At 46.4% G+C, this 12,500-nt stretch overlaps 2 protein-coding genes across 2 annotated transcripts in view; both read left to right on the plus strand.

Annotated features, from left to right (window-relative positions):
• Positions 1 to 1,809, plus strand: part of LOC307012006 (interleukin-17 receptor C) — a 19,967-nt gene extending 18,158 nt beyond the window's left edge. Inside the window, exon 16 of the mRNA XM_079638164.1 lies at positions 1 to 1,809. This exon is cut by the window's left edge and continues 741 nt beyond it. The gene's annotated coding sequence lies outside the window, so the exon portion shown is untranslated.
• A 966-nt stretch (positions 1,810 to 2,775) lies between these two features.
• The window catches only part of creld1b (cysteine-rich with EGF-like domains 1b), a 24,988-nt gene continuing 15,263 nt past the window's right edge, over positions 2,776 to 12,500 (plus strand). The window contains exons 1-2 of the mRNA XM_079636706.1: positions 2,776 to 2,927; positions 4,763 to 4,885. Coding sequence (XP_079492832.1) covers positions 4,769 to 4,885 — 117 coding nt within the window. The 5' untranslated portion in view covers positions 2,776 to 2,927; positions 4,763 to 4,768. The remainder of the gene's footprint in view (positions 2,928 to 4,762; positions 4,886 to 12,500) is intronic.

Below are 12,500 nucleotides of genomic sequence, written 5' to 3' on the forward strand. Positions count from 1 at the left end.
AACTTAGCCAGAGATCTGGTCCATGCTGAGCCTCATCCTGACCAAGAACCCTGTAAGGTACGGTCAAGTTTCCCAGACAGCAACATAGTGTCGGCTCAGATCCGGCCCACATCTGGTACACATGAGCCGCGAACCCACGAACTGTGGGCTGGGACTCGGTGTGTTTACACCGCAGGAATCAGGGTCTAAATGAAGTTCCGGTAAATATTTCCCCCTCAGAAAGTCCCTGCTGGCGAGGTGGTACTTTTTCAAAGTTCAGGAACTTTCGGGGGCGGGACTTGTGATGCTGATTGGTTGTGTTCACGCCGCATTTTGATTGGATGACTCCATACAGCATTCTAATTTAACCGCCATTTTACAAAATCTATTGCGGTTCGTGGCTTCATGCAGTGAGAGTCTGTCTGCAAATATGGAATTTAATAAAAAAAAACACACAGCTGGACTGACGACGAGGGTCAGGCTTTATTAAGCGTATTTGTGGAAGAGGAAATGTTCTGCGCGTTCGTCCCAGCGTCTCACGGTCAATGTCCGCATCGTCTAATTTTATAGCATTACGAGCTTTCTGAACTCGCTTTAGTATCAGTGCTCGTCTCTTATCTGCCGTTAATTACCTCGTTAGTAAACCAATACATCACAAACAACTGCAGCACAGTTTGAATCTCCTCCATACTTATTATAAATGTGGCGCTCAACACTGATGACTGTCCGCCGCAGACTGGGAGGAGCCGTCGCGCAGTTTATAGTCTTCCCGGCACTTTAGACCGCGGTGTAAACGCAGAAAGAAGCCGGTCTGGGGCAAGAAAAGTTCCTGGGACAAATTGTTCCGGGTAAATTCGGTGGCTTTAGTCTCCACACGCCCCAGATCTGGGCCGGCACTATGTTGCTGTCCGGGTTACGGCTGCTTGGCGAAATCATTTCAATAGGAATCTGCGTGGTTGGCCATTTTGCATAAGGGTGAAAAAGTTCCCAGTTTTGCTCATGTTCTGGTTGTTCACACAGGTTCCCCAACATAAAGCTTGGTCTGAAAGTCACTTCTTTTTACACTATTAATAATTCACCGCCCTGCATCGTATTTGCTGAATGAAACCCGATACTTGTTTCTTACTAATTTTGGGCGTGCTGATTACAGAAGTAGTGCTTGTTTTGCTCTAGCACGTCACACGTGAGGCATGAGGTCTTCCACGCCGAGACCATCGTGACCAAGAACCTCGCAAGGTACGGTCACGTTTACCGAAATCATTTCAACAGGAATCTGCTCGATTGGGCCTTTTGCATAAGGGTGAAAGAGTTCCTCATGCAGATTTGCTGATGTTCAGGTTGTTCACACGGGTTCACCAACATAAAGTGCTTGGTCTGAAAGTCACTTTTAACACTATTAATAATTCACCGCCCTGCATCATATCTGCATGAATGAAATCCAATACTTCAGCGGCTCGACATTAAAGCTTGTCCACTTGTCCGGGATTTTTTGAAGGGGCAAATGAAAGAGAATTTTACTTGCCCGACTGGACAATTGACCGTTCGCAAAGACCCGCCCCCCCCTTAGTTACTGTCGCTATGTCCGACAAGCTACACCGCTCTCATACACACATACACACCATATATATAGTACATGCATGTATCTATAATTTACAGTATATATATATAGTATACATTTTTTGTGATGAAAAGTTTTTACTGATATTTTTGAACTCAGCATTATTGATTATGCAATATTAGGCCTTTTTTGCATTGTCATGATGCAGGGCTATAGAGCTAATGGAGCTTTTTTTGCCTGCAAACTCCTGCCTGAATGTGACCTTTAGACAGTTGATGTGTAAAAATGTATATTGTATGATATGTAAATATGCGTTATCTCAAGCGCAGTCTGCCGGATGGACCAGAGCTTGTTCTACACAACGGACCCACTGGAAAACCTGAAGACAGACTTTTGCACAGCTATTGAACTCTAAAGACACATGTGAGAGAAGGGCAAGATTGTGAGGGAAGAAGACACGTTCTTCTTTTGACTAGTACAATTACATTTCCAAGCCATATACTGTAAAGCCACAAAAGCTGTGTATAACTCAGAAGGAGATAAGCTATATCTCTTATATAAGCTGTAACTGTAAGGTTTTTAGTCAGATGTCCGGTTGCATGAATGATTTACCTTTTTTCAATACTATTTTCCTGGTTTTCATTTGTGTGCCTATACAATAAAAAAGTGTGACAACTTGCCCCTATTGGTTTTTGTACACTGATTTTTTGAATGACCATTTTTTAAATTGCACTGTAAAGCGCACAATGTCATGAAAAGGAGCGATACAAATTATTCTATTTTATATATATATATATATATATAATAAACATGGCAGGACTTTTACTTTCTGACCCCTGTACTTTACACCTCTCTTTCTCGCTGTATATATATATATAAAGAAAAGAAAATATCAAATATGTTAAAAAAAAGACAAAAAGCAACACATAGCCTAGGTATTATTAAAAAATATATATAAGACCAACCACAGACTTCGTTATAACAATGTAAAAACGTTATTTGATTAAGTAACTTTGAATTATTCATACCAATCAAACGCAAGTATATTTATTTAAAAAAAAAAGAAAGAAAGAAAGAAAGAAAATGTTAGCTTTGTATTGTAAGATGGTTAAGGCGGGGCTATGACGACACGCGATCCACACCTTTCATCTTGGCACACGGCGGTCTGTGATTGGCGCACATAATCCATCTTTAATACGGATTGGCTGTTGACAGGAGGAGGCGGGGCTTAAGCGCTCAGCTGCAGCATCCTCACAGAATGAGCTAGAAGAGCGAGCGGGGCCGGAGGGGTTTAATATAGCGATATATCTGCTCTTAAAACACACCCTGAAGACGGGTTTCTGTGGGAAAGATCTGGAGGCTGCTTACAACACAAGCGCAACCGTGTGAAGTGAGTATACAGAACATAAAACATGAAAGCATCTTGCGTCAGTATTCAGATGAACGAGCTGGTGAATGCAACAATGCTTCAGTCTGGTCGCGTCGCCGGACAAACATTTCTGCAATTTGATCAATCTAGTGTAGTGAGCAATGCAGTGAACGACATCGCTGATTTTAAGAGTTGAGCTGTTATTATGTTGCATGAATATATGAAGTGTCAGTCAGTCAGTCAGTGGCCTATATTCATGCAGCATCAGCATCACTGACTGAAGATGAGCTGATCACACAGGAAGAGGAACTGAAAGCTGGATCCAGTGCATAAGAGTCAATCTGACACATATGTTAATATGGTCATGTCATATTAGAAATATTATCCTTATATTGTAATTATTACAAGCTCAAGTTGTAATTGCTGCCCAACCCTGTTTCACTGAATACATGACATTAACTGCTTTATTATATCTGTATATCACTGTCATATGGACGTTACTTCGACACACTCATCTCTGGCTGAGAAGAACACAATACTTCATATTGCAACATTGAAACAAACATTTTTTGGAAAGCTGCTTTGAAATTATATGAATTGTGAAACGATTAATCGCACCCAAATAAAAGTTTGTGTTTACATAATGTGTGTGTACTTTGTATAATTATTTTGTATATATAAATACACACACATGCATGTGCATATTTACGAAATATGTGCATGTACAGTATATACTGTGTATATATATATATATATATATATATATATATATATATAAATATGTTATATATAAATGACACATTTCTCTTATATATATATATATATATACATGCATGTGTGTATTTATATATACAAAATAATTATTTTAAGTACACACACATGTATATTTTGTTACAATAATCACTTTAAGAGCAGTCGCTGCCACGCATCTCATTTTCTCACAACTATTTACGTTTATTTGAGACTTTATTTAACTAATTTAAGGCCGCTCTTATGAGGATACTCGGATATTCGTTCCAGTGCAAAAGAGAAGTTGGTACTGGCGTGCGTCACATAAACAGGACATTCACAGTCAGTGCGGTTTCTTTTGATTTGTCACATTTGAATGGTTTAATGCCATTGTTTTTTTTTTCTCTGAGTGACATACACAAAACTAAAGACTCATAACTCCTAAACTATAGCAAGAAGAGTCAAAAGGTAGGTATCATTTGATAGAACAATTTTTTAGATAATATAAATTACATTACATTTGGACATTCTCATGCTGAGAAACTGCTGATAAAATACAAAAAATGTATATAATTTTTATTATGATTTTACATATCTTTCTTGTTTGACATGCAATAACTCGGGAAGGAAATACGGTATAAATGCATGAATATGTGCATCTCTATTTAAAACACATGCAGATAATAAACTTTTAATGATGAATAAGAACTGCAATATCACATGAGCATGAGTTTATCAAAACCAAACAGATGTTTTAGTTTTTGGCAGATTATCCGAGGCACGAGCTGTAGGGCGGAGCAGCTGCTCATTTGCATTTAAAGATACATGCACAAAAACAGCATATTGTTGCTTCCATTAAAAAATGAAACTTCACAGACACATTCTGAGGACACCTGAGACTTATTACATCTGGTAAAAACAAATGTGGCATAACAGGTCCCCTTTAAAAGTCCTCATCCAGTAAACACACATTACTGGAAACGTCATGGAGGAGCTGCAACCTTTGTGGCCAAAACATTAAAACAAAGTACCATGAACAACTCTTACCATGAGATGAATGATTCTGAACATGATTCTGTGTGTGTGTGTGTGTGTGTGTGTGTGTGTGTGTGTGTATGTGTGTGCAGGTCGGGATGTGGTGGTCCTGGCCCCTGGTGTCGGTCCTGGTGCTCTGCTCTCTGCTGTCGGTGGGGACCGTGAGAACCGCTCCCTGTCAGACCTGCCGCAAACTCACTGAGCGCTTCATCCAGGTGTGTGTGACTGTCATCTGACTGTAGCTCACTGACCGCTTCATCCAGGTGTGTGTGACTGACATCTGACTGTAGCTCACTGACCGCTTCATCCAGGTGTGTGTGACTGACATCTGACTGTAACTCACTGACCGCTTCATCCAGGTGTGTGTGACTGACATCTGACTGTAACTCACTGACCGCTTCATCCAGGTGTGTGTGACTGTCATCTGACTGTAACTCACTGACCGCTTCATCCAGGTGTGTGTGACTGACATCTGACTGTAGCTCACTGACCGCTTCATCCAGGTGTGTGTGACTGACATCTGACTGTAACTCACTGACCGCTTCATCCAGGTGTGTGTGACTGTCATCTGACCGTAGCTCACTGACCGCTTCATCCAGGTGTGTGTGACTGTCATCTGACTGTAACTCACTGACCGCTTCATCCAGGTGTGTGTGACTGACATCTGACTGTAACTCACTGACCGCTTCATCCAGGTGTGTGTGACTGACATCTGACTGTAACTCACTGACCGCTTCATCCAGGTGTGTGTGACTGACATCTGAATGTAGCTCACTGACCGCTTCATCCAGGTGTGTGTGACTGTCATCTGACTGTAGCTCACTGACCGCTTCATCCAGGTGTGTGTGACTGTCATCTGACTGTAACTCACTGACCGCTTCATCCAGGTGTGTGTGACTGACATCTGACTGTAGCTCACTGAGAGCTTCATCCAGGTGTGTGTGACTGTCATCTGACTGTAGCTCACTGACCGCTTCATCCAGGTGTGTGTGACTGTCATCTGACTGTAACTCACTGACCGCTTCATCCAGGTGTGTGTGACTGTCATCTGACTGTAACTCACTGACCGCTTCATCCAGGTGTGTGTGACTGTCAGCTGACTGTAACTCACTGACCGCTTGATCCAGGTGTGTGTGACTGTAACTCACTGACCGCTTCATCCAGGTGTGTGTGACTGACATCTGACTGTAACTCACTGACCGCTTCATCCAGGTGTGTGTGACTGACATCTGACTGTAGCTCACTGACCGCTTCATCCAGGTGTGTGTGACTGACATCTGACTGTAGCTCACTGAGCGCTTCATCCAGGTGTGTGTGACTGTCATCTGACTGTAGCTCACTGAGCGCTTCATCCAGGTGTGTGTGACTGTCATCTGACTGTAGCTCACTGACCGCTTCATCCAGGTGTGTGTGACTGTCATCTGACTGTAACTCACTGACCGCTTCATCCAGGTGTGTGTGACTGACATCTGACTGTAGCTCACTGACCGCTTCATCCAGGTGTGTGTGACTGTCATCTGACTGTAACTCACTGACCGCTTCATCCAGGTGTGTGTGACTGTCATCTGACTGTAACTCACTGAGCGCTTCATCCAGGTGTGTGTGACTGACATCTGACTGTAGCTCACTGACTGCTTCATCCAGGTGTGTGTGACTGTCATCTGACTGTAGCTCACTGACCGCTTCATCCAGGTGTGTGTGACTGTCATCTGACTGTAACTCACTGAGCGCTTCATCCAGGTGTGTGTGACTGAAATCTGACTGTAACTCACTGACCGCTTCATCCAGGTGTGTGTGACTGTCATCTGACTGTAGCTCACTGAGCGCTTCATCCAGGTGTGTGTGACTGTCATCTGACTGTAGCTCACTGAGCGCTTCATCCAGGTGTGTGTGACTGTCATCTGACTGTAACTCACTGACCGCTTCATCCAGGTGTGTGTGACTGTCATCTGACTGTAGCTCACTGAGCGCTTCATCCAGGTGTGTGTGACTGACATCTGACTGTAACTCACTGACCGCTTCATCCAGGTGTGTGTGATTGACATCTGACTGTAGCTCACTGACCGCTTCATCCAGGTGTGTGTGACTGTCATCTGACTGTAGCTCACTGACCGCTTCATCCAGGTGTGTGTGACTGTCATCTGACTGTAACTCACTGAGCGCTTCATCCAGGTGTGTGTGACTGAAATCTGACTGTAACTCACTGACCGCTTCATCCAGGTGTGTGTGACTGTCATCTGACTGTAGCTCACTGAGCGCTTCATCCAGGTGTGTGTGACTGTCATCTGACTGTAGCTCACTGACCGCTTCATCCAGGTGTGTGTGACTGTCATCTGACTGTAACTCACTGACCGCTTCATCCAGGTGTGTGTGACTGACATCTGACTGTAGCTCACTGACCGCTTCATCCAGGTGTGTGTGACTGACATCTGACTGTAGCTCACTGACCGCTTCATCCAGGTGTGTGTGACTGTCATCTGACTGTAGCTCACTGAGCGCTTCATCCAGGTGTGTGTGACTGTCATCTGACTGTAGCTCACTGACCGCTTCATCCAGGTGTGTGTGACTGTCATCTGACTGTAACTCACTGACCGCTTCATCCAGGTGTGTGTGACTGTCATCTGACTGTAGCTCACTGACCGCTTCATCCAGGTGTGTGTGACTGACATCTGACTGTAGCTCACTGACCGCTTCATCCAGGTGTGTGTGACTGTCATCTGACTGTAACTCACTGACCGCTTCATCCAGGTGTGTGTGACTGACATCTGACTGTAGCTCACTGACCGCTTCATCCAGGTGTGTGTGACTGTCATCTGACTGTAACTCACTGACCGCTTCATCCAGGTGTGTGTGACTGTCATCTGACTGTAACTCACTGAGCGCTTCATCCAGGTGTGTGTGACTGAAATCTGACTGTAACTCACTGACCGCTTCATCCAGGTGTGTGTGACTGACATCTGACTGTAACTCACTGAGCGCTTCATCCAGGTGTGTGTGACTGACATCTGACTGTAACTCACTGAGCGCTTCATCCAGGTGTGTGTGACCGACATCTCACTGTAACTCACTGAGCGCTTCATCCAGGTGTGTGTGACTGTCATCTGACTGTAACTCACTGACCGCTTCATCCAGGTGTGTGTGACTGACATCTGACTGTAACTCACTGAGCGCTTCATCCAGGTGTGTGTGACTGACATCTGACTGTAACTCACTGAGCGCTTCATCCAGGTGTGTGTGACCGACATCTCACTGTAACTCACTGACCGCTTCATCCAGGTGTGTGTGACCGACATCTGACTGTAACTCACTGACCGCTTCATCCAGGTGTGTGTGACCGAGATCTGACTGTAACTCACTGACCGCTTCATCCAGGTGTGTGTGACCGACATCTGACTGTAACTCACTGACCGCTTCATCCAGTTGTGTGTGACTGTCATCTGACTGTAACTCACTGACCGCTTCATCCAGGTGTGTGTGACTGACATCTGACTGTAACTCACTGAGCGCTTCATCCAGGTGTGTGTGACTGTCATCTGACTGTAACTCACTGAGCGCTTCATCCAGGTGTGTGTGACTGTCATCTGACTGTAACTCACTGACCGCTTCATCCAGTTGTGTGTGACTGACATCTGACTGTAACTCACTGACCGCTTCATCCAGGTGTGTGTGACTGACATCTGACCGTAACTCCCTGACCGCTTCATCCAGGTGTGTGTGACTGTCATCTGACTGTAACTCACTGACCGCTTCATCCAGGTGTGTGTGACTGACATCTGACTGTAACTCACTGACCGCTTCATCCAGGTGTGTGTGACCGACATCTCACTGTAACTCACTGAGCGCTTCATCCAGGTGTGTGTGACTGACATCTGACTGTAGCTCACTGACTGCTTCATCCAGGTGTGTGTGACTGACATCTGACTGTAGCTCACTGACCGCTTCATCCAGGTGTGTGTGACTGTCATCTGACTGTAACTCACTGACCGCTTCATCCAGGTGTGTGTGACTGACATCTGACTGTAACTCCCTGACCGCTTCATCCAGGTGTGTGTGACTGTCATCTGACCGTAGCTCACTGACTGCTTCATCCAGGTGTGTGTGACTGTCATCTGACTGTAGCTCACTGACCGCTTCATCCAGGTGTGTGTGACTGTCATCTGACTGTAACTCACTGACCGCTTCATCCAGGTGTGTGTGACTGTCATCTGACTGTAACTCACTGACCGCTTCATCCAGGTGTGTGTGACTGTCAGCTGACTGTAACTCACTGACCGCTTGATCCAGGTGTGTGTGACTGTAACTCACTGACCGCTTCATCCAGGTGTGTGTGACTGACATCTGACTGTAACTCACTGACCGCTTCATCCAGGTGTGTGTGACTGACATCTGACTGTAGCTCACTGACCGCTTCATCCAGGTGTGTGTGACTGACATCTGACTGTAGCTCACTGAGCGCTTCATCCAGGTGTGTGTGACTGTCATCTGACTGTAGCTCACTGAGCGCTTCATCCAGGTGTGTGTGACTGTCATCTGACTGTAGCTCACTGACCGCTTCATCCAGGTGTGTGTGACTGTCATCTGACTGTAACTCACTGACCGCTTCATCCAGGTGTGTGTGACTGACATCTGACTGTAGCTCACTGACCGCTTCATCCAGGTGTGTGTGACTGTCATCTGACTGTAACTCACTGACCGCTTCATCCAGGTGTGTGTGACTGTCATCTGACTGTAACTCACTGAGCGCTTCATCCAGGTGTGTGTGACTGACATCTGACTGTAGCTCACTGACTGCTTCATCCAGGTGTGTGTGACTGTCATCTGACTGTAGCTCACTGACCGCTTCATCCAGGTGTGTGTGACTGTCATCTGACTGTAACTCACTGAGCGCTTCATCCAGGTGTGTGTGACTGAAATCTGACTGTAACTCACTGACCGCTTCATCCAGGTGTGTGTGACTGTCATCTGACTGTAGCTCACTGAGCGCTTCATCCAGGTGTGTGTGACTGTCATCTGACTGTAGCTCACTGAGCGCTTCATCCAGGTGTGTGTGACTGTCATCTGACTGTAACTCACTGACCGCTTCATCCAGGTGTGTGTGACTGTCATCTGACTGTAGCTCACTGAGCGCTTCATCCAGGTGTGTGTGACTGACATCTGACTGTAACTCACTGACCGCTTCATCCAGGTGTGTGTGATTGACATCTGACTGTAGCTCACTGACCGCTTCATCCAGGTGTGTGTGACTGTCATCTGACTGTAGCTCACTGACCGCTTCATCCAGGTGTGTGTGACTGTCATCTGACTGTAACTCACTGAGCGCTTCATCCAGGTGTGTGTGACTGAAATCTGACTGTAACTCACTGACCGCTTCATCCAGGTGTGTGTGACTGTCATCTGACTGTAGCTCACTGAGCGCTTCATCCAGGTGTGTGTGACTGTCATCTGACTGTAGCTCACTGACCGCTTCATCCAGGTGTGTGTGACTGTCATCTGACTGTAACTCACTGACCGCTTCATCCAGGTGTGTGTGACTGACATCTGACTGTAGCTCACTGACCGCTTCATCCAGGTGTGTGTGACTGACATCTGACTGTAGCTCACTGACCGCTTCATCCAGGTGTGTGTGACTGTCATCTGACTGTAGCTCACTGAGCGCTTCATCCAGGTGTGTGTGACTGTCATCTGACTGTAGCTCACTGACCGCTTCATCCAGGTGTGTGTGACTGTCATCTGACTGTAACTCACTGACCGCTTCATCCAGGTGTGTGTGACTGTCATCTGACTGTAGCTCACTGACCGCTTCATCCAGGTGTGTGTGACTGACATCTGACTGTAGCTCACTGACCGCTTCATCCAGGTGTGTGTGACTGTCATCTGACTGTAACTCACTGACCGCTTCATCCAGGTGTGTGTGACTGACATCTGACTGTAGCTCACTGACCGCTTCATCCAGGTGTGTGTGACTGTCATCTGACTGTAACTCACTGACCGCTTCATCCAGGTGTGTGTGACTGTCATCTGACTGTAACTCACTGAGCGCTTCATCCAGGTGTGTGTGACTGAAATCTGACTGTAACTCACTGACCGCTTCATCCAGGTGTGTGTGACTGACATCTGACTGTAACTCACTGAGCGCTTCATCCAGGTGTGTGTGACTGACATCTGACTGTAACTCACTGAGCGCTTCATCCAGGTGTGTGTGACCGACATCTCACTGTAACTCACTGAGCGCTTCATCCAGGTGTGTGTGACTGTCATCTGACTGTAACTCACTGACCGCTTCATCCAGGTGTGTGTGACTGACATCTGACTGTAACTCACTGAGCGCTTCATCCAGGTGTGTGTGACTGACATCTGACTGTAACTCACTGAGCGCTTCATCCAGGTGTGTGTGACCGACATCTCACTGTAACTCACTGACCGCTTCATCCAGGTGTGTGTGACCGACATCTGACTGTAACTCACTGACCGCTTCATCCAGGTGTGTGTGACCGAGATCTGACTGTAACTCACTGACCGCTTCATCCAGGTGTGTGTGACCGACATCTGACTGTAACTCACTGACCGCTTCATCCAGTTGTGTGTGACTGTCATCTGACTGTAACTCACTGACCGCTTCATCCAGGTGTGTGTGACTGACATCTGACTGTAACTCACTGAGCGCTTCATCCAGGTGTGTGTGACTGTCATCTGACTGTAACTCACTGAGCGCTTCATCCAGGTGTGTGTGACTGTCATCTGACTGTAACTCACTGACCGCTTCATCCAGTTGTGTGTGACTGACATCTGACTGTAACTCACTGACCGCTTCATCCAGGTGTGTGTGACTGACATCTGACCGTAACTCCCTGACCGCTTCATCCAGGTGTGTGTGACTGTCATCTGACTGTAACTCACTGACCGCTTCATCCAGGTGTGTGTGACTGACATCTGACTGTAACTCACTGACCGCTTCATCCAGGTGTGTGTGACCGACATCTCACTGTAACTCACTGAGCGCTTCATCCAGGTGTGTGTGACTGACATCTGACTGTAGCTCACTGACTGCTTCATCCAGGTGTGTGTGACTGACATCTGACTGTAGCTCACTGACCGCTTCATCCAGGTGTGTGTGACTGTCATCTGACTGTAACTCACTGACCGCTTCATCCAGGTGTGTGTGACTGACATCTGACTGTAACTCCCTGACCGCTTCATCCAGGTGTGTGTGACTGTCATCTGACCGTAGCTCACTGACTGCTTCATCCAGGTGTGTGTGACTGACATCTGACTGTAACTCACTGAGCGCTTCATCCAGGTGTGTGTGACTGACATCTGACTGTAGCTCACTGAGCGCTTCATCCAGGTGTGTGTGACTGACATCTGACTGTAGCTCACTGACTGCTTCATCCAGGTGTGTGTGACTGTCATCTGACTGTAACTCACTGACCGCTTCATCCAGGTGTGTGTGACTGACATCTGACTGTAACTCACTGACCGCTTCATCCAGGTGTGTGTGACCGACATCTCACTGTAACTCACTGAGCGCTTCATCCAGGTGTGTGTGACTGACATCTGACTGTAGCTCACTGAGCGCTTCATCCAGGTGTGTGTGACTGACATCTGACTGTAGCTCACTGACCGCTTCATCCAGGTGTGTGTGACTGTCATCTGACTGTAACTCACTGACCGCTTCATCCAGGTGTGTGTGACTGACATCTGACTGTAACTCCCTGACCGCTTCATCCAGGTGTGTGTGACTGTCATCTGACTGTAACTCACTGACCGCTTCATCCAGGTGTGTGTGACTGTCATCTGACTGTAACTCACTGACCGCTTCATCCAGGTGTG

The sequence above is a fragment of the Phoxinus phoxinus genome, assembly GCF_949152265.1.
Source record: "Phoxinus phoxinus genome assembly, chromosome: 15".
In the NCBI taxonomy this organism is placed as follows: Eukaryota; Metazoa; Chordata; class Actinopteri; order Cypriniformes; family Leuciscidae; genus Phoxinus; species Phoxinus phoxinus.